Source organism: Triturus cristatus, chromosome 3_1 (genome assembly GCF_964204655.1).
Source record: "Triturus cristatus chromosome 3_1, aTriCri1.1, whole genome shotgun sequence".
NCBI lineage: Eukaryota > Metazoa > Chordata > Amphibia > Caudata > Salamandridae > Triturus > Triturus cristatus.
The window spans coordinates 643,164,158-643,187,318 of NC_140583.1; the positions used below are offsets into that span (position 1 = coordinate 643,164,158).

General features: G+C 46.7%; 1 protein-coding gene across 2 annotated transcripts in view; it reads right to left on the reverse strand.

Moving 5' to 3' along the window:
• The window catches only part of SLC24A1 (solute carrier family 24 member 1), a 186,326-nt gene that overhangs the window by 37,996 nt on the left and 125,169 nt on the right, over positions 1–23,161 (reverse strand). For both annotated transcript variants that reach the window (XM_085646365.1, XM_085646364.1), the window contains one exon: positions 8,648–8,769. In XM_085646365.1, coding sequence (XP_085502491.1) covers positions 8,648–8,769 — 122 coding nt within the window. The remainder of the gene's footprint in view (positions 1–8,647; positions 8,770–23,161) is intronic.

Here is a 23,161-nt window from a genome sequence, read left to right on the forward strand (position 1 = left end):
ATTGCGGTGTCTTGTGTTATAATGAGTGAGCTCAATCGCCATTGGAGAGTGGTCCGAGATACCTCTTGGCAGGCCACGTGGTTGTCGAAAATGTCCGATGTCTGCTAAGTGGGTAAGGAATTGTAAATGCAGGACATGCCTATGGCCTGCGGAAAGTCTTTCATTTGGGTATTAGGCTGCGTCAGGGGCCGCTGGGGATGTCTGTCCGTGTGGTTGTCCATAGTCATATTAAAATCTCCCCCCAGTATAAGTGTACTCATGGGGAGATCTATCAAAACTTTCCCTAAGTCAGTAAGTGCTTCTCTACCCAATGCCGGGGGAAGATACACCGAGACTACATTAAGTGGTTTGTCCTCCCAGCTTCCTTCCAGAACTGCAAACCTTCCCTGTGGGTCCGCCCATGTACGGGTGGGAATAAGTGCGATGTTTTTCCGGACTAGAATACCTGTACCTCTCCAGCCTGAAGTGAACCCTGCATGGACCAATAAATTGTATCCCCACCGTGTGAGGGCTTTACACTTATTACCCACTAAGTGTGTTTCTTGCAGTAAGACTAGATCTGGGGCCTGTCTCTTTAGAAATTGCAACACCACCCCGCGTTTTATTTTGTCCCCCAATCCATTTACATTCCACGTTAGGATGGACAGTGATGTTTCTACCTTAGTCCCAGCCATAAGCCCTGCATGTGGAAAATGTAAAAACCTGTAAGTACAATAGGAAGGCCAGCCATCTCTTCTGACAGTACCCCGGCCCGGTGGATAGACTTAGGAGGGCAGCCAAGTACACGCCAGCAAGAGAACCATAGGAATACATACTGTGCAATTTTAATGATAGCAGAGGCAATATGATCTGCCTCTTGGTGCTTTGTGAGTAAAAACCAAATGTAAAACATAGAAACCCTTCCCTCCACCCCAACATCCCCCCTCCCTGCCCCCCTGCCAGTGGATTTACAACTACCCACTCCCCAACAAGGCAGAGTGCCTGTCACCCCACCCTTCATAAAAGAGGAACTTGGATGCAGCCATACCCTCCCGCCATATATAAGAATGGTATCATATTACAATAATTAACGGGATACCTACATATGGCCCCAGCGTAGGCTGCATTACTAAAGCTGCTAATTAGGAACAGTTCAACACCTTACTTTTGTAGTGATGACATATACACTTATTGGATTCCAGGGGAGACGATCTAATAAGTTCCAGCGGACCCTGATCTTGGCCTAGTAAACACAATTTGCAGCAACCATGTCTGTTCCAGCCCCACGGATGTTTTTTATTTAGTCAATCGTCGTGGGGTCCATTTCCTTTCGAACTGGGTCACTGTGCTGCATAGTGTTGCTGTCCATTCTGGGAAGCGAGGTCCTCCGTTGCGATCCTTTTGTGGCTTCTCTACCCAATGCCAATCCTCCAGCCAGTACCATGCCTTTCAGGGAAAGAGAAGAACCATGCCTTGCCTTCTGATTCAATGCGGAGTTTTGCTGGGAAGAGCATAGCATATTTTATCTCTTTCTTTCTCAGTGCCTGTTTGACCACCATGAAGCTGCGGCGCTGAGCTTGAACCTTTATGGTGAAGTCTGGAAAAAAGGAGATCACACTGTCATCCAGTTTAAGCGGTGGGCTGGAACGTGATGCCTGGATTATGATGTCTCGATCTCGGAAATTGAATACTCGTGCTATAATCGGTCTCGGGGTGGCCCCAGGTCTAGGCCTACCCCCGGGAACTCGATGCGCACGCTCGATGGAGAAGTACTTCGAGAGTCGTGCGGGTTGCAACTGCTTCAGTATCAGGTTTTCAACAAACAGATCAGCTGCAGGCCCCTCTGCCCGGTCCGGGACGCCCAGGATACGTATGTTGTTTCTACGGGCCCTACCTTCATAGTCGTCGAGTAGCGCCTCCAGTTTGCTCTGTTGTTCCTGCAGATGGCTCACTTGCGTCTTAAGCAGGGCAGTGTCTTTACCTAACACAGTCGTGACCTCCTCCACTTCTTTCACCCTGGAGTCCATTTTCCTGATGTCAGCTCTGATGAGGTACACTTCAATATTCACCGTGTCTATGCGGCTCTCCAGGGAGGTCCGTACTCCCGCAATGGCCGCCATAATGTCCTGAAGTGTTGGTTCCTGCTGCTGGGGCGGGCACTGCTGGCCGTCAGCACCCTCCTGAGAGGTTTATTCTGCGCAGATGTCTTGGATCCCTTCCCACTTGCCATTGGGACGGTTTAGCGCCCTGTATGTGGTCAAGAGATCCACGGGTGGTCCCAGTACTCGCCGCCGGCTGCTCAGGAAGGAAGGATTCCCTGCCGGCCTGTCGGGTCTCCAACCTCGCTGCGTTTGAGGGGTGGGTGGTGGGAGGGATCCAGGTGCAGAGTCAACCAGGTAGAGCCCATTTACTCCTAGGGGCCGTCTCGGCACGCTTTTGGCGGCAGCTCCTCAGTCACAGTTGCCCAGGGCCTCACAGGGATCCGACCATACCACAAGGCAAAATTATGATCATACAGCACCCCCAGTACATCAGGCACTGCACTCTGCAACTGGCAGGTCAATTCAGGATTCGCCGCTGTTACCAGTGTAGGCCCAACCGATGATCCCAGTTCAATAACTCCAGGGCACGGAGGGGGAAAATTCCGCCTCACAAAGCCTCGCCCTGCTTGCCGCCCAGGCCCCGCACCTCCAACACCCAGGGGTGGCCGATTCGCCCTACCGCCGTTAGTTAATACAAGGTCAATCAGGGCTCTCACTCACCGCCGGGATGTCTCCGCTGCAATCGGCCGCCGCCGCCCGAGTCTCACAGGGCCTGAGAACTCTGGGCCTAAATTTCCATCGGGGCTGGCGCATTGCTCTCCTGCCGTCTTGTCAAGGGGTCCGTGGATGTCACTCCAAGGGTATTCTCTCGCCACACACTTGTCTATGCTCGCCACGCATGGGGGCGATCCTCCGCCCATCACAATCTTGGCCCCAAGGGAAACACCAGGGAATGTGGGTAGGTTTGTGGACGTCTCTGGTAAATTTCAGTAGGGTATACTGTCCAATTGTTACCCACAGGAGGACAGTGAAAGTTTGGGGCCCTCTAGGCCCAAGCAGGGACCTTGAGTCACTGCGCAGCTGTCCCGGTGAATGCCGCTTATTGGCGCTGGCAGTAGAGCATATGGGGAGAGTGCGCAGCGGCGCAGGACACTTCACTGATATTCTGTGGCCTTCTGCGTTGACCTCCACTTTTCTAGCGCAGCGGTTCCCTAGGCCCACAAGGCTGGGGTCCCAGTCTGCTGCAGCCGGTTGCCCGTCAGTTAGGGTGGCTACTGGGACCCAGCAAACAGCGGCACAGAGCGGCGTCTTTAGGAATATTGACAGAGCCTACCTCCGGCGGTCTCCTCCTCCGGGGTCTGTCTCCGTCACGGGCTGGCTCTGATCCGGACTCCCCAGCGTTATGTTCTCGCTACTGTGATAACATCACCATGCAAACTGAGGGTGTATCACCATCATTTTGCGGAGCGCCCGATTGCGCCTGGAGTCTTCTGCTGATTCTCCACTCCACCGGGCAGTAATACGTCCCCAGCAGGTCCGCGCTATTGTAGGGTCGTGATCCCACCTTCTCAGGGGAAATTTAGCAGGATTCTGTCAGGATTAATTGGTGAGGGCTCTGGAGCCACGTTATCTTGCGGCCATTCCCTTCGGCTGCTTGGCCACGCTCCTACTTTGTCTCAATTAAAGGTATGATAGTGTATTGTTGGCATAAGATGTTCTCTGGCTAATATATGGTAATATCAGTGTTTTGTCAGACTTAAACTGACAATAAAAGTGAGTTTTCAACAAAAAAACGATTAGAGGGCTTTCTTGCAGGGGAAAAAGTCAGGATAAACAGGAGGCAGTCACTATCTTGACCTGTAGCGACATATACTCTAAACACACTGTCATCTGGGAAGTTTCTTGGTACTGGATAAAACATTCACTTTCTCCTGTGCATTAGCTTATAGCTGGTGGAACTGGCCTACAATAGACAACAGAGAAAGTATGATTCTCTACAATGGAGAGTGTATGGAGTCATACCTGGAGGCCTTTAACTCTGCTGCCAGTTGGGTGTACCCAGGGACAGATTGAGACCCATCTTCAACAGGCATTGGCCCTTGCCACAGGGCATGTGGCATTTGCTCTATTTGTAGTATAGAATGCACTACATATTTGTGGCGGTAGATGGGTTCTCACACGCTCATAAAGTTCGATTCCTGTCTTCTAGTTTCACAATGGTGGCAATATCAAACTTGGAGAAGATGTTCACAACCCATTGCATACTCGAGAAGATACTGCCAGAACATTGACCCCATTTCCAAGAGAACAATTGGAGTAATACCTAAAAACACCAGCTACAAAGAACACAATTTCCCTTCTTGTGGTCCTTGAAACAAAGGGGAGGTGGGAAACTGTATTAAGACAACTAACAAATTGGTCTGCTTTGCGCATGAGTGAGGGGAAACACAAAACAAATCCCTCACTCACCTACCAAACAGTCCTGCATCCATTCAATTAGCAAGCCTTTTCATTTTAATATCCGAGTACATTGTTCCTGCAAACTTGCAAAAGCCCATCAGACAGCCACATACGAAGACTAGAAGAAACAACAATTGTGTGATTGATAAAAAAAGTGAGCCACGTCGCCAGTCTACAAGTGGATGACATCCGAAGAAAAGCTAAGCCAGCCTCTGTGTTGAAACTCTATGGATGCAGTTGAGTCAAAGAAGTCACTTTTGACTGCTGTAATGTTCAGACAGTGACCCAAAAGCTTTTAAAGCTCTTTAATATTCAGGAAAGTTCCACCGCATGGCATGAGAGAAGCAAAGAAACTTCAAAATCAAGAGTAGAGAGACATTCCAGGCATGGCAGAGTCCCCTTTGCTTTACTTCTCTAACATCAGTACCTCAACAGTAAACTGGCTTCATCAGGTTCAGACCTACCATCTGTTTTGAAAAGTTAAGGGAATTCCGATGGGCCTGGTATTAGCCATGTCTGACCTGCTGTGCGAATGTTAAAATGACCAGGGGCACTATTCTCAGAATACTCTCAGGTCCTACAACCAGAATCCAGCTGCCTTTAAGGAGTGTGTACACTAATTTTTTGGGGAGGTACCTGATTGGGTTGTCTCCATTCCACCTACACTTAGCTTTACTGTCAGACAACAATCCTGTGGACTGGAATGCAGTTTAGGGTTGAAGAATATAGCGTTGAAAGGTCCTCTTGAGACATCTCATAAGGTACTCTCATGATCTCTTCAGGCTGCCGAGGGGAAAATTAGAGGGGGCAATGTCTTCCAGACCGTCTCAATGCCAAAGTTTGAGATCTGTAGCCATGGGAACAAAGGAACACTGAAAGGTATACTTTTAACTTTTCCTATATAACTCTGCGTTTCCTCTCCAACCAGTTCAGAAGTGCTATTATTTCTACCTGGAAACGTCTGGGTCTGCAGCGATGGCTGCAATAGGAGTGGTCCTGTAGCCTAGGAAGTGTTTGTAAGTCCATGTCCTAGGATCGACTCTGCAATGTGTCTCTGAACCTTGGTGGTTGCTTCATTACAAATATTGTAAGTACCTAAAGTGGTATTATGAGGTGCCTTGACAAATGGTACTACCTGTGCTTTTTTTTGGGTGGGGGGGGGGGTTCAATTGGTCTCTAGTAAAGGGTCTGGAGCGCCCATCCTACCATCACGAATCATCTCCTTGGACAGCACAACTGGCAAGCGCTCCTTCCACCGTCTAGGACGCCTTGACAAGTATCGACTGGGACAGAACCTGCCCCGCACAGCTGGCGCTTGTAGGCCATGTATTCATGCAGGCGAGGCGTTGTACTGCAGGAGGAGTATTATGGAAGGGGCACCTAATGCAGTGAGCTGGACTGACCATCACATTTTAAGTATATCACATCTTCTGCCTGTGCATGAAAGAATCAGCTGACACCTAGCCTGTCCTCTAATTATGGCTTGCTGTGTTAGTTGTAGTACTAAGTACTAAACCTGAGAGTCAACGACAATAGTGGAGGAGTGAAGAATACTGTAGAGATACAGGAAACTAAGAGGCTGATTTAAAATACACAGCGAGTGGCTGGGACGCAGTGGATCCCGGCAACAGAGCACCTCCTGCACTAATGGTAGCTGTGCCCCTCGGTGCACAGAATGTGGAGTGAGTGTCTTGTGTGTGACACTTTGTGGCAGCTGGTGCTTGTAGATCAGGGAGAAAGGAAGCCAGCCTCTGGTAGAGCAGATACAGGTCCAATCCTAGCTGTACTTGTGTCCTCTGAGCAAAAAGGATAAAAGCATATTTGTTTTTTTTAACTTATGTTTAGAGGTCACTTGGTTATTCTAGCATTTTAAATGTCAACTCTCTCCTGAGGCCTGCCAGTCACTTTCTGTCTCCTGCCTCTGAAACGGCGCAGGATGTTATATCAGGACTAAAATACACTGTTTCGTGGATAACTAGCTGTTGAGGAAATGCATCAATTAGGGCATTTTGCAAAGAAATACTAAGTGTCCTAAATTAGCCAGAGGCCAGCATTGTTTTCCTTGCTCTGTCCAACACACCCTGTAGCCATATGTCCCAGGCAAGTCGGGCAGGGACATCAGGCTGCAGGACATTGTGTTTGCTCGCTGTCATCTGAGTGGCAATGGAAAAATGACACAACTCGGCCAAGCCATCTTCTTTTGCTCCTGCCAAAAGTACAGCCTTTTGAATCCCAGAAGTGCGGAAATAAGCATAGTATCACAGAAAAACAAGCACTGACAAAACCAATAACGCTTCCCTTTATAGTACGAGTTGTAAACTATTGGCTTGCCGATATTTGTTCATAAACCATTGTTAAAAAAAGTAAAAATAAAGCAGACTTCAAAATACTGGGGGGAAAGAAGACAGATCTCCAAGTTATCTTGAAACTGAACACTGAATTCAATGTTTTCATCTATTTTCCAAATATATTTAATATAGGAAACTAAACTGTGCTTATAAAGTCTGTTGCACATGATACAGCTTAGAAAGAACACAGAGATCTAGTTGCAAGAACCTAACAGTTGTCTGAGACAGTGAATAAGGAAGTGTCAGAATGTAAAGAATAACGCTTGCCAAAGAATAAATTACTTTTCTCATAACTCAGAACTGTAACAGATTCTATGGCCATTTGGTGTTCTGCTCAGTCAGTCCCGCCTCTTCCCCAGCACCGTAAATGCTGTTTTTTTGAGCCAAGGCCAGGACTTTTGTACAATATGTAGAAAGCAGGAGATAAAAGAAACCAACCCAATAAAGTCTGCTCGTTGTAAAACCTGGCAAAAATAGACCTGTTGCTACGCTGTAGCAGACGAGCTGGGATGGGTGGGGAGCAATACGAAGCGTGCAAAGATGTGAGCGGGTAAGCAACACATGGAACAGAGAGAAAGAAAAAGCATGAACTCCATGGAGTGTTGAAAGAAAAACAAAAAAGTAGTTTCCTGATATGAGTAGTGGAATGACACATGTCAAACAATCAAAAGGATAATAATGAAGCTTTGTTCCATGGGAGGAACAGCCCCCAAAAAGAGGAAGAAACACCATTGAATAATAAATAGGCAAATGAGATTCACAAAAAAGCCAACAAATGATAAGCTGAACACTCTAAGGGGCAGAGTTACTAAAATCTTACGCAACTCAACGCAGCAGGCAAAAAAGCTGCACTGCGTTGCGCGAGAAGAAGAGAGCAGGTGAGCGCCATATCTACAGAAATATGGGACCCTCCTCCTTTCCCTAGCGCTGGTGCTGAAATTAGCTGCTGTGTGCCCCGCACACACCTTTGCACCATAGTGCAAGGGTGTCTGTGTGAGTCTAGCATAGGTTTTGTACTGGAAGGCTAGCCTTACTTTAAACCGTTTTCCACTTTGTATGTGTGTTGTACAGTGCAGATCACATACAAAGCCAGAAATGGAAGGAGAAATGAAAGCACTTCTCCTTCAGAGCACCTACTTGAAATGGGTGCTCTTGTCTGACGCTAAACCTTGTCTACAATTTTAAGTAAATGGGGCCTAGCGTTAGAAAGCTTGGGGGGTTGCATGGGAATGCCCATGCACCACCCATTGTACACCCCCTTGGGGCTAAGTAATGCAAAGCGAAAAGTAAATAGGTAAAAAAGATTTTGGGTTGATTTGCGCCACTTTTATGGTGCAAACACGGCATAACATCTTAGCAAATAGACCCCTCAGTATTGGGGTGGTACAATATAGGTCTTCGATAATAGACAACAAAACATTCTGTCTATAGACAAGGCCTAAAAAAGAAAGCTGCTGCGTCGAGCCACAGTCCTGGCCCAGTGCGTATGGAGGAAAGTAATTGGTGCAGGTGCCTGCTAGACCCCATTTGTTAAACTTTACCCACTTCACGGTACCAAAAGCTGGCACAAGTTGAAAATGGTGCAATGTTGTAAGGTTGACTACAATACCCACTTCTGATAAATGCCCTGGCACTTTGCACATTCCTGCTATGTGTTTGCGCTCAAAGACAGATATTTGAGCCCCCCACGTATTTTTTCACGTCCGTCACAGCGATCTTTACTGCCCATGTGCTCGTGGACGCCAGAATTGCCAAAAGTGTTTTGATCTCCTAAAAAGATGCTGTCGCCGAAAGCAAATTTTGGATGCTTACTGGTACCTGTCGTTCCTGAGGCTTGTCCCGGTCCTCACCGTCCTCCTCTTTGGAAGGTTCAGAGCCAGTTGGGGGTGAGACCTTCACGTTGACTGCCGTTGGGGGGTCTCCGTCTGGCCTTTCCTCTCCTGAGGATGAGAAAGGGGGAGTTGTGATACATTTTAGGTGTCTGGACAGGGAGACAAATTCCTCTTTACTCAAAGAGCTGAACATTGCACCAGCAGCAGTGAATAATGAATTATTTACTGAGAAAATAAGTCAAACAGAAAAAAATGGCAGGAAACGGTGTCAGAGAAGAAGCAGAGCACTGCCCATCCCACTGGCCGTTCAGAAGATCAAGTGGTCTAAAGTTGGTCCTTCTCTGACAATGTTTTCCATAATCTCCACAAGTGGGTACATTGAACTTTTTCCGCATTCGCTCCAACATGTTTAGATCGCGTTTGCTTGTGTGGCATAAATTAGGACAGAACTAAAGGATTATCATTGCTGTGTTCCAAAATATTTTCTTTTCAACTGTATTCAAATTATATCTTACTATAAAGAATATTTATATCTCCATCTCAGGGCTTCTTAAAATCGTATTATTTTACCCTGTTTCTTGTATGTAGCTGGCTTTAGCAATCCGATAGCGCAGAGATACCCCTTGGGGGGTGATTCAGGCGCTTTACAAATAATAAATCAAATCAAATCATGTAAGATATTTTTCTTTAATTCTGCTATCCCTTTTGAAATGTTTTACAATGTCCGAAAAAGTCTATTATTTTTAAATTACATAAACGGTTGAGATGATTTTTTAGGAAGAAACAAAATAAATGTGTTGCTACTTTTATGGATAACTAATTTCTTATGGTGAGCGATGCAAAGAAAACCGTCAGTAACAACAACAGTGCACGTACCCTCCTGCTGTTCTCCCCAAATGCCACTGACCAAGCCTAGTGGCAAACAATAGAAATTAGGAATGGTTCAGGTCCCTTAGTTTCCTCATTGAGATAACCAGTGAAAACATGCAGATTTAGTGCTAGTTATTTTTTGAGTAGAGTTCAACTAGTGAATGGTGTTTTGAACATGTTACTTAACTGCAGTAATGTTCTTTCTGGTGGATACTCTATCTAACTGCAGAATCCTCTCCTTCTGAATATCCCCAGATGGCAGAATGGATCAGGAAGATTTTTCAGCATTGCCCCTGAGTGCCAGTTGTTGCTATCGTATAGCTCCATGTCGACTCCGCTCTGCCCCAGAAGTGACGACTGGAGCGATGTATAGGCGTCACCCATGTCGTCTGACGTCAGTTTTTTTCTGAACATCATTAGTGCGCTCGGACATGGAGCCCAATGGCGATCAATTACTCAAGTGTGTAAATTTCTAATATTGGGTCCTTTTTGTATAGAAAAGAGCCCAGCCCTCATAATTGGGGAAGTGGGAGGGTGGTGAGGAGTCTGCAATTAGCACCCACCAGAAAGAGTGTTACCAAAGGTAAGTAACTTGTTCTTTTGATGGTTACTTCTAATTGCAGATTTCTGACCTGTAAACAGATACCAAATGAGTACTCCACAAGGAGGTGGGTCTTGGAATGGCTCAGACCTAAAAGTCCTGCAGGACCAAATGGCCAAAATGTTCTCTTCGTGCCCGGTTGTCGAGACAGTAGTGTTTGGTGAACGTGTGCACCGATGCCCACATCACAGCCTGACAAATATCCAGAAGGTGCACCCTGAGTGCTAGTTGCCTATCCCTGGTGGAATGGGCTGTCAACCCTTCCTGAGGCTTTTTCTTTGCATCGCTTAGCAGATCTTAATAGAAATAGTGTCTGCTTCTCTACTGCTTGGCATTTCTTTGCCCCAGGGAAACCCCACGAAGAGCTGATCATCACCCAATGGTCTTTGGTATGATCAAAGTAAAAACTGTGAGTGCTCTTCTCCTTTTACAAGGGGTGAGGTGAGGCAAAGAATGAAGTGACAGTGATGAATAGATCGACGAGGAAATTTGTCACAACCTTGAGAAGGAATGCCGCTCTCTTTCTAAGCAGCAGCTTGTCTGGAAAGAAGGAGGTGTAGAGTGGCTGAACTGACATGTGCTGAATCTCTTTGTGACAAGCAGATGTTATCTGAATGAGAAAAACGTTTTAGGGTCAGTAGACCTAAGGCACAGCTGTGCAGAGGCTCAAAATGGGTGCATATCAGAAAAGTGCAGATCAGGTTGAGGTCCCACTGCGGCATGACAAAAGATATATGGGGAAAATTTAAGGTGCTTTCAACCAACAATGCAAAGCATGGCTGCCTTTCACACAAGCATGAGCGTATGAAAAAATACTTTAAAATTACAAAATAATATATTTGGGGTTAAAAGAAATGAAACAGCTATTGCTGCTACAAACATATAATGCATTAAGTTGACTTGATTCTTTGAAAACCTGGCTCATGCTGCCGTTCGCCTGGTTTGTTACTATTGTCCTGCATAGTTTTTAGATGGAATAGTGCACTAGATATCTGTATTTTATCCTCCTGGGAAGTTCTTTAACATGAATATGAAGTTCTTATGGTTCTTGCTGGGATTGTAAAGGATTAGAGGGGAATATGTGGACCAAACCTTTGAGGAAACACTTCACAACATGTAAGCCGAAGGAGAATTGATGGTCTGGCAAAGCAAAAAGGCAGTGAGGGCCAACAAGTAACCCTTAACAGTGCCCTGTGCAACATATTGCTGGGCCGAAGACAACAAGAACATGTCTGGGAATCTGACTTGCAATGGGTCCATATAGCGGGCGACATCAAGCTACAAATTTCTCCCAGCATCCCACATAAATGGATTTTGTGGAAAGCCCCCTGGCCACCAGACAAATATCCTCTTTTTAAGGAGACAGGGCATCAATCTCCATGCATGGAGGTATAGATTGTACTAGCCTGGGTGTAAGACCCGACTCTGCTGCTGTAATAGAAGATCCTCCTGAAGAGACAGCCCGATTGGAGGACAGATGGTCATGCCCCGAAGTTCCAGGTACACACTCTCCTGGCCCATTCTGTGACTGCTGGTATGACTTGGTCGTGGTAATTCTTGATCTTCTTCAGAACTCGGGGCAGGAGAGATAGTGGCTGGAAGGCACACAGAACACCTGTGCTCCACTCTAGGTGGAATGAGTCTTAGAGAGATAGCCAATTCAATGTGCAAAAGATTGTACATTCTCAGTGGTAGCAAAGAGATCGAGCTAGTGCTCTGCTCACTGGTGCAATCAATGACATCTTGCACCACCTCGGTATGGAGCTGCGATTTGTGATTTGTGATTTGCTAGGTGGCAGTGGCTGAGTTCGTCCGCCCTGGTGTTTAAGGAACCAGCCAGTTGGTGTATGATTGTAGAGATGTCCTGATGGTTCAGAAAAGCCCAGAGGAATAGAGCCTCTTGGCAAAGAGTCCAGGACCCCATTCGGCCCTGCTTGTTTCAAAACCACATGGCAGTGGTGGTCTCCATGAGGACGTGAACCAGTCTCCCCTTCAAGAACAGAAGGAAGGCTTTCAACACTAAGGAAATGGCCAGCAACTCCAGCAGGTTGCTGTGAAGGCGGATCTCTGGCAGATATCTGAGTCTCCCTATCTCTCCCTCCTCCCGGTGACCTCCCCAACCCAGTAGGCACTCATCCTTCACCACCATCTGCTCTGGGTAGGGTAGGGAGAGGAGTCTGCCGCTTGTCCAATTGCTGTCGAGCAGCTGTCACTGCAGATCTTTTTCTGTCTCCCCAGAAACCCGGATAGAATCTGAAAGGAAACCCCTGGTGATGTGCCCACTGAGTCTTCAGATCCTACTGCACAGACAGCATGTGCTATATGGCATGTTTGACCAGGAAAATGCAGGGGTTTAATAGTCCCAGCAACCTTGGTGCCATCCTCACTGAAATCCAGGGCTGAGACTAAAACATCGGGATGATACAACAAATGTCCTGGACTCGTTATTCAGGAGAGAAGGCTTGAAAATAGGTAATTTCCGGGATAGTAATGATGAAAGGGGCCTCTGCAAAGGAGTTATGTGTGACTTGGGCACATTGATGAAAACCCCCAAAAATGTTGGGAGTTTGCCGTCGTCACGATGTGGTCTAAGACTGCCTGAGTTGAGCCCACCTTCAGCAGCCAGTCATCGAGGCAGGCGAAGACTGGAACTACTGACCTTTAGATGCACACTGCAACTACAGCCATCATCTTTATTAACACTCAAGGGGGACTGGTGAGTCAAAAAGGGGAGTATGGCAAACTCAAAATGCTTGTGACCCCCTGTGTGAAATTGAATTATTGGTTGAGGGGCGGAGATACCCCTCTGAAGCAAGAACCATAGAAACAACCACAACCCTTCTCAGTGTGAAACACAAAAGTCACTAAATTAACTCATGCTCAACCTTCTGGTAGTTTGGCACAAAAGCAGTAAGGCTTAACTTAGAGGGAATGTGGAAAGTATTTATGCAGCACTCAAAACAGCAATAGAGTGAAAACACAACCCAAGAAAAATTGAAATACCAATGTCGAACAAGCATTTGCAATGCAATAGGTCTCGCATTATAAAAGTTTGAGCTATTGGCATTGCTAATAATAATGCAACACCAGTAGCGCAAACATTCCGTAATGCGAGACCTATTGCATTGCAAACTTTTTTTTTTTGTTGCTTTTTTATATAGCGCGACTTGACCCAAAGGCGTGCATTTATGTTGTATTGAGTTCAGTGCAATTATGTGGTATGTTATTATGCGGTACAGAGTGGTATTATGCGGAGTGTATTTATGTTGCATTAAGTAGAGAGTAATTATGTGACGTTGAATTATGTAGTATTGAGTGGTATGTGGAGTGCATGCATGTTGCACTGAATACAGTAATTATGTGACGTGTAATTATGTGGTACTGAGTGGTATTATGTTGAGTGCAGTTATGTTGCATTGAGTAGAGTGTAAATATGTGGTGTGTAATTCTGTGGTACTGAGTGGTATTTTGTGGAGTGCATTTATGTTGCATTGAGTAGAGTGTAATTATGTGGCTTGCAATCTTGTGGCACTGAGTGGTATCGGGGCGTATTTATGTTGCATTGAGTAGAGAGTAAATATGTGGTATGTAATTATGTGGCACTGAGTGGTATTATGTTGAGTGTATGTTGCATTTAGTATAGTGTAATTATGTGGCGTGTTATTACGTGCCACAGAGTGGAGTGCGAGAGTGAGAGGGAAGAGGGATAAAGAGAGAAGAGAAAGAGAGCTAGAGAGAGAAAGAGGGAGAGAGAGAGGGTCAGAATGAGTGAAAGAGAGAGGGAGAGAGATAGAAACAGGGGGAGAGAGGGAGGAGAGATATATAGAGAGCAGGAGGGAAGAGAGAAAGAGGGAGGGAGGGAGAGACAGAGAAAGAGAAATAGAGAGGAGAGAGTGAAAGAGTGAAAGAGAGAGAGCAAGAGAGGGTGGGAGAGACTGAGAAACAGAGAGAGAGAGAGAAAGGAGAGAGATAGAGGGGGGAGGAGAGAAAGAGATGGGGGGAGGAGAGAAAGAGATAGAGGGAGAGAGAGAAAGAAAGAGGGAGGGAGAGAGAGAGAGAAAGGGAAAGAGTGAGAAAGAGAGAGAGGGGGAGAGAGGTAGAGAGAGCGGGAGGGATATCGGGGTGATTCCCACTTCCGAAATGAATAAAGTAAGGCCGTGAGAAATGTGGGGCAGAGGGATCATTATGTCACAATCCTCACACTGTGTTTCAGGTCTCTTGTGCGGTGATATTTAGTCAGAGCTGCAGTTAAAAATGTTATGCTACAACTCCTGCTTTGTAAAATTAGGATAAGAGCAAACTTGGCACCCTCGCTACTGTCCAAAGCATCATCGTTTTGAGTTTAACAAGGGCCAGAAAGTACTTGAGACAAGAGAAGCTGTTTAAATGCAGACAAATATAGATGACCCACAGCTCCTAACAGCCTTCCAGCAGCCTGTGAGTGCTATGTACCTGGGATCAGACTGGTCGCTCTCGTCTGGCCCAAAGTAACCGACTGCAAACTGAGTGAAATGTTGACATTAATATGGATACAAAAGAAGATGACATCCTTCTGATAGATAGGTATCCACCTTTAGAGGCGCAAAGGGCGTTTGAAATGCTGAGTGGTACTCAAACTACACGCTGCACTTTAAACAAATACTGCTGAAGCAGTGCCACCCACTTATAAGGGCGGTGCCAATAATTGCACAGTACATCTTTGGATCACAATATTTTGTAGCCCTTTTGTTGTTAGGGTATATATGCACTTTATTGTTTGTCTATCCGTTAATCCAGCGGATGGCACATGGTTCTGTGCTCCAAATAAATGTTTTCTATGCTTGTGCTATCTCATTCTGCATCTTTTCAAATGAACCTGCTGCTGTGACCTTCTGGCCTGAAATAAAGAACGTTACTGCATTTATTAATACCAGAGCTTGAACAATGGCCACCAAGAGTCAGTAAGGAAAGAACTTCAGCTAGTGAAAAACATTCTCTAGAAGCCCATAGAAAATGTTATTTGATACAAGTGCAAAGAAAAGGCCTCAGACCCAATGTGAGCAGTCTGGTACATGTAAGGACAGACACGTTATACGATGATGCAGAGTTTTGAATTAATTGTATTTAGTGGCTAGTGCCACACATCGGCTGGTATCTACAACAAGCAGAGAGCAAACACAGGCACCCCGAAAAACGCTCCTGTTCCTGCAGATCCAGCAGAATGCTTGATAAGCATGCAACACAAAAATCAAACTAGTGCGTAATTTACTTAACATATTTGGCAAAGCTTTAGAGACAGTGCCTCATTTACGCAGCTGTTGCACAATATAGAAAAAAAATGAGCACCTCACTAACAGACATGTTCCAGTCAGGAAGGCTTTAGAGACAAGTACCTCATTTAAATAAACATGTTCAAATCGGCGAGATTTTAGAGAAGAGTGCGGTTCTTTGTAAATATTACTGGGAACAATTAAACTGCATTTCCTGGGATGTTAACGCTACCTTCAGCAAGGCAAAAAGAGCCTTTCAAACATGCAAGCATGAAAGGGAAGGATATGCAGAGTGCCGGGCAGTTTGTTAGAGTAAGGGGTCACATTGGGGAAAAGACTGTAAATACTGTGATAATACCAAGCCAAGCCACCCGTGACGCTGGGCCATGAAGAGCCGAAAAACCCCACCGCTTTATTACAAGCGTGCTGAGCTACAAATCCGAGCCGCCAATACTTTATCGTCCCAATGATCTTTACTTTTCAGTCCAGTGACTTTCCTCACCCAAAAGTGCGTGGTGCAAGCTTTCGGCCATAGTTTCACATGAAGGGAGAAGTCTTGAAGCTGAGACGAGGCAACACAACAGCGCCAACACGGTCACGTAGGGACCGCAGCAAAAATGTTAGAAACTGCCGAAATGAACAGCGCCAACACGGTCACGTAGGGACAGCAGCAAAAATGTTAGACACTGCCGAAATGAACAGCGCCAACATGGTCACGTAGGGACAGCAGCAAAAATTTTAGAAACTGACGAAATGCTGACAAAAGCGCACAGGCACCATTGTAAACGTAAAAGCGCTGCATTTTGCCGCTGTTGGAAAAAGAACAAGCAGGAAGTGGGATAAGGGAGGGGGTGGCAAAAATTTTCGCGGCCGCTTTGATGTTCTCAGTGGCCGCGCGGCTCACTGAGAACATCAAAGCGGCCGCGAAAGTAATCAGGCAGGCTGACAAATGATGCGCACGCCCGGCACACATGCACTGTATTTGGAGGCCTGAAAAGCACTAGTCTGCACTTCCAAATCCCCGCTTACTAAAGCTCTCGCCAGACAGCGCTAAAACGCTGGCTCAGGCGAGACCTAAAAATGTTGTGAATTGTAATAAATTGAGAACAAAACAACAAAAATCCAATCAGTAGAAGTATAGATGATAGAATTTCAAAGATTTAGGAGGAAATAGGGTTTAGAAGCAGATAGGGCCATATGTAGTTATCTGAGTCCAAGCCGGGTACAGGACCAAGTTTGATCTGCTGAGACAGTAAGTTGTGTCTATGGACTCAAAATGCACAGTCTGTGTCGACCTGCCCCACACTGTCTCGAGGAGTCATTGAACAGGAGCTGCGATGCATAGTCCTGTGACAAGGTACGTCACACTGGGTCAGTTCTATTGAAGCTGCGGATCAGAAGGGTTGATGAAGTTACTGGTGCTGCATTGTGGAGACTTGCCTTGAGATGCATCATGCTGAGTCGGTGCTGGTGTAGCTGCAGATCAGGAGCTCTAATGCGCAGTTCGGTGTCGAGGTGGGGTGTGCTGCGTCGGTTCCAATGAAGCCACCAGCCTGGACCTAACGATCTGAGGATTTGTATCAGGATGCATCACGCTGTGTCTGTTGCCTCCCTGTAGCCCAAAACAGAAGGCCAGCCAACTGACCCCTGGGTTGAAGCGACAAGGCAGGCCTCAGGCAGCAGGGCAGTCCTTAGGCAGCTGGGCAGTCCTCCTTGTAGAGTCCACAGGTCCAGTAGTGTTCTATAAAGTTGGCTTGAACGTCCAATAATTATACCTTCCTTCCCCTGCCCTGGTCCTAAGATGTCTGGGGGGAACATAGACTACTTTGAAGTCCTTTGTGAGCATGATGAGGTAACACCTTTGAAGTGCAAATATGGTAGGTGACAGCTCTGCTGTGACAAGATGGTCCATCCTGGGAATACATAGTCCCCATCTGTATCACTGTCTGGGAGGAATACACAAAGGCCAACTGCCAAATACAGCTTGTCATGTGACCCAGGGAACAGGCTGTAGGCACCAAATAGTTAGGGAAAGAAAATGCAACTTTATAAAAGTGAGTCAAAAGAAGAGCGGTTGGTCCATTGTTTACAGCTTGATTAGGCCTCTTTTATAGTGTAAACAAATGTACACTTAGCTGCAGCTTTTTATTATGAGCTACTCAAAAAATGAGAGACAGGAAACCAAATCTCCTATGCCCATGTTTTGTCCTTTTTTTATTCTATGAAATTCATTTCATCTATATAGAAACGTTTGGGCTTATTTATGAGCCCTTGCGTCACATTTACGCTGCCATTGCATCACTTTTTGTGACGCTGCTGCAGCGTAAATAATGTGCCACGTTGGGCCATATTTACGAAGTGACGCATCTAGGCAGATACGTCACTTCGTAAACCCCTGCGCTACATTATACCTGCTTCCGGTATAATGTATGCAGAGTGGGCATTCCCTCGCAAGAAGGGGTCGTAGGAGTGGTGCAGTGAAATCTATGAGATTTCACGGCGCCACTTCTGGGACGCCAATGCGTCAATACCTTAGGGTGTCACAGGCCTTTTCACATGGGGCTTGCCCCATGTGAAAGGACACATTGCTGGAGTTGTGTCTGTTTTCAGGCACACCCCAGCAATGTATCACTTTTGCACCTACAGATACGTCAGTAACACTGACGTATCTGTAACTACTTGCGACATGATGGGCTGTACTGTATATATGGCGCATCTATGGTGTCGCAAGGAGGGCGCACTGAGCAGTGTTGCATCACTGCTTTGTAGCTGCAATGCAACACTTCTCATAAATAAGGCCCTTTATGTCTAGTCATCAAAGGGACACTTTATATTTTTATATCTGTGCATGGGCATATGAATGTCCCTTTTTTTAATTAATGATAAACACAGGGCTTGAAACATTACGTCGTATTTTTTTTGTGAAAATATCTTTATTGCCATTTTTAATTTTTCAAGATACACAGTACCATAATAAAAAATAAAAAAAACATGCAGAGGCAAGACAGTCCCTAAAGAAAGTAGCAAGGAAATCACGAATTATAGTAACGTCTACCTCCTCAGAGCACAATCCTGGGCATCTACATTTCGTCATATTTTAACCTAAAACACATATAACATACTAAATATCAACATACATAAATTATGTCAAGCTCAAAAAAATTGTAGCATTTGCTGTCCAATTAAATAAAAATAGACATCTTCTTACATGTATTAACAAAATGACTCTATGAACCATTCAACTTCTTCTTAAGCTAAAACCAGTGGTCATAAATCACTGAATTCAAAGTCAAGTGAACCTCTTGGTGATTAAACACTCTTGGGGGCGTATGCCTTTATCTGGTGTTCCATGGAATAGTCTTTATGAACAAAATGATCCGCTTTGATGGCGTGTTCCTGAAGGCTGTACCCCAAGGAAATGTGCCAACGCATTTTGAACCTCCACATATTTACGGGGTTGTCTTCAGGACTTGGACTGGTTTAGTGCCTTCTCCATTCCATGCTTGTCTTTTCATGCGTTAAATCCATAAAAAGTGCACCTCAGCCGGGCCAATCACTCTGCCGGGTAGTACTTGAATTCCTGTTTGTTCACTGTAGCCATGCCATTGCGGTTCACGCACTCCTCAGACGGGAAACCATTAGTGTTCCTGTCCGATTGAGCAGCTTCAGAATGACTTAAGGCGGAGGTTGATTAAGTCAGCCTGAAGCCACTCAATCGAACATGACCAATGGCCCGAAGTTGGCAGGGTATGCCCAGACGTAGGTCCCTTGCTCACCTTACCACTGGATTCAAGCTAGCCTGGCTGATGAGGTGTTACCCCTGAAACAGTCCCAGGATACTTATTGCTGGTTCAGGGAATAGCTGGCTTGGCAGTTCAGGCTGGACTGTTCCCATGAGGAACAGGGTCAAGACTGATTTGCATATGGCTGGGTCTAAACTGGTGTGGCGAATTGAGCAGAAGAACGATGATGGATTTAACTCAGATCTAATAGTGACTGGGGGTGAGTGTCTGAAAAATGTCAGCGCTCCATCCATCATCTTATTGTGTTTGCTTTATTTTCCCTAAGTTGGCAGGTATTCCCAGACGTGGGTCCCTTGCCCGCTTTGCCACTGGATTCAAGCTACCCTGGCTGATGAGGGGTGTTACCCGAAACCGGTCCCAGGATGTTTGTTTCTGGTCCAGGGAAGACCTGGCCTGGCAGTTCGGGCTGCACTGTTCCCATGAGGAACAGGGTCAAGACCGATTTGCATATGGCTGGGTCGGAACTGGGGTGGCGAAGTGAGTAGAAGAACGATAATGTATTTACCCCAAATCTAATAGTGAAAGGGTGGTGAATGTCTGAAACAATTTATTGCGCTGTCCATCATCTTATTGTATTTTCCTTGTCCCAGCCTTAGCTTATCCCAGCCTGACCACGTCCCTCTGAGAAGTTGTGAGGACATCAAGGTGCCCTGAAGTCTCGCTCTTGGTCCTCTAAAGAGGTACAGACTCCACAGCTGATTTGATGAAACCTGAGTTTCCGGTCCATCTGCAATGCCACAAGAAATGGCTGCATTTAGGAATCCATGCTTCACATCTTTAGTACCCACCTGGTTACTGTTGTTATTCTTTCAGGCCCCACAGCTCCATGGTGGCCTCATCAGGGTTATAGCCTGTGGGTCAGCCCTGGGTGCCAGCTTTGTCTTCTTAACGCACTTTGGGTTCAGTTCCGACTCTGCAGACAATCCCACACCTGGTGCCATGATCCATACTAGTACTTTTTTTTTTTTTTATTAAATTTTTAATAGCAAATAAACAAGCATCACAAACAATAAGAACAAAGCATAGACACAGTCCAAACATAAACAGCCTCCTGCAGCAAATCCTATAAATACATACAAAACATATGTCATAGAGTAAGTCAAGCAATAATAGATAATGAGGATGGAGAATGAAAATAAAAGATTGGTCCCACCAACTAAACAAGCCGTAGCACCTTATCCTGTGTAGCGCCGTGTAATAGAGAAAGAGGGAGGGGGGGGGGGGAAGGGCGAGCAGTACATAACATAGGTTGTACAGTCCTGTCCGATCCTAAGAGTTGGAAGTAGCCCCCGACGGGGATGTATCCTCTCCCTGCTCAGAGACAGCAGGAGGCGGTATCCGGGCAATATAGAGGGCCCAAAAGTATTTAGGCCTGTTACGGGGTGGCAATAATTTGCTGTAATTTTCGGTTTGTGTACAACAGTAAAGCATATCTCTAGTCCACTGAGTCAGAGTTGGCGTTGGGCCACGAAGCCAACAGACCGCTACATCTCTTCGCAAGTAGCAGCGCCATATCAACAAGGCGTCTATGTTTCTTGGGGAGTGGTTGTGAATAGCCGAGGAGAGCGAGGAGCGGGTCAGGAGATAGAGACATGTCCGTAACACGATTAATTTCCAAGAATATATCACCCCAGAAGTGGGCGACCCCTGGGCAGGTCCAGGCCACATGCAGAAAATCAGCTGTAGGCTCTCCGCATCTATCACACTGGGGGCTGTCACGTAGACCAAAGCGGTGTAATCGCTCCGGGGTATGATAAACCCGGTTGAGGAATTTAAAGTGGACCAGTCTATGGCGCCCATTAAGTGAGATTCGTTTGGTGCTCAGGCAGCAGTATCGCCACTTATCATCGGTCAGATCTATCTGTAGGTCTCGTTGCCATGCCAGCCGTGGCTTCGCGTATGCACTGTCTCTAGCTGTTAACGTGGAGTGGTAAATTCTAGAGACCAATTTAGCCGATGACTGAGCTTTAATAATGGCAGTCAATATCGGGATCTCTGGAGGTTCCGCCATGTCCTCTCCTAATATTTCCCTAAGGGCGTGTCTAACTCTATGAAATTGAAATAGCACAAGGGGAGTGCAGACTGTGTCCCCCTCGGTGACATCCCTCAAGGAGTGGACAGTACCGTCCTCGAAGAGGTCCTCCACGGTATGTAAATCAAGTGACTTCAGTGCAAGGAGAACACCTCTGTCCCTGCATGGCGCCAGCCAGCTGCACCAGTCCAAGCGGGCTAATGGAGCATACAGAATAATACCGGCATGAGCGGCCTGTATATAGTGCCAAGCGTGTACGACCGAATTGAGAGAGTCCATTATGCCCGTACGCCTGTCTCGAGGCGAAAACAGCAAGGCGGGTAGAGGCCTGGGATCAGCGACGATAGTCTCAATCAGCAAGTGGGGTATATCCGAGGGTCCGTGTATCCAATAATGCGCGTGTGAGGATTGGGCGGCTCTATAGTACAATTCCAAATCAGGGGCACCAAGGCCTCCCATCGCATATGGTAGCGTCAGTATCCTCCAGGCAACACGTGGTTGCTTGCCCCTCCATGCCAGGCGCACCAATAGAGAATGAAGGCGACTGAAGAACGCCCTGGACAGAACCATGGGAATGTTCATAAATAGGAAGAGAAAACGCGGTAGAACTATCATTTTCATGAGTGCAACTCTGCCCATCAGAGAGAGCGGGAGGGCAATCCATCTGTCCACATCATCCTCCAGTTTGGAGATGGCAACGCCATAATTTTCCCGCAGAACAACCTCCGAGTCAGCATGTAGCCGGATACCCAGGTATCGTACCGCCTCTGTGGCCCATAAAAGGGGGTATTCTGGCTCAAAGCTAACCGTGGCTGGAGTAAGAGGAAACATGATGGACTTGTTCCAATTGACCCCTATGCCTGAAAGAGAACCAAAGAGGACCACCTCCCTCAATACCGGAGAAAGGTGGGTCTCAGGCTCCCTAACATAGATTAGCGTATCATCCGCATACGTTGATACTATTAGTCGATAGCTTGGGAATCGAATGCCCCTGTGGCCGTGGTACTCACGGAGTGCACAAGCCAGGGGTTCCGCCGTCAGGGCATACAATATTGGTGAGAGAGGGCACCCTTGCCTCGTGCCTCTAAATGGGATCAGTGATTAAGGACCCAATCCAAATGCGCGCCGTGGGGGAGGAGTAGAGTGCCGCAAGTAATTGCAGGAAAACCGTCCCCACCCCCATACGGCTCAGGACATGCCGCATGAAGGGCCACTCAACAGAGTCGAAGGCCTTCTCCATGTCCAAGAACACCGCGACCGCCGGGACCTCCGAGCGGGTATGTTGTAAAGCAGCGAAGACAGTTCGCAGGTTATAGGTTAAGTTACGGCTGGGAACAAAGCCAGCCTGCTCAGGTGCCACCAGGGTGGTGACCAGTGGGCTAAGGCGATTGGCCAGTACCTTCGCGAAGATCTTAGCGTCCACGTTCATGAGGGACAACGGGCGGTACGAAGCACGCTCCTCTGGTCGCTTCCCTGGTTTGAGTATGGCCACCAGTATCGCCGCTCGCATAGTTGGAGGCATACTGCCTGAGGTGCATATATCCTCAAACAGTGTGAGTAAGTGGGGAAGTAGGAGATCCTGGAATGTCTTATAGAAGGCCACTGTGAGACCGTCACTGCCCGGAGCACTACCGGCCCTCATCTCCGAGAGGGCTAGCAGCACCTCTTCACGTTCAATTGGCCGCATCAGGAACTCGCGGTGCCAGTCTGACAGCCAGGGGAGTTTAATATGCGACAGGTAATCCTCTATAAGTTCATCAGAGCAGTGACAGCGGAAAGAGTAGAGATCAGCATAGTATTTCCGAAATTGCTCTGCTACCTGATCCTCCGTAAGCGGGGGGTCACCTTGCTGTAACCTAATATCTGGAATCGTGGTTCTGGCCCTCCGCTGCTGCAGAATCTGTGCCAAAACCCTACCAGGCCTCTCCCCTTCGCCATAGCTACG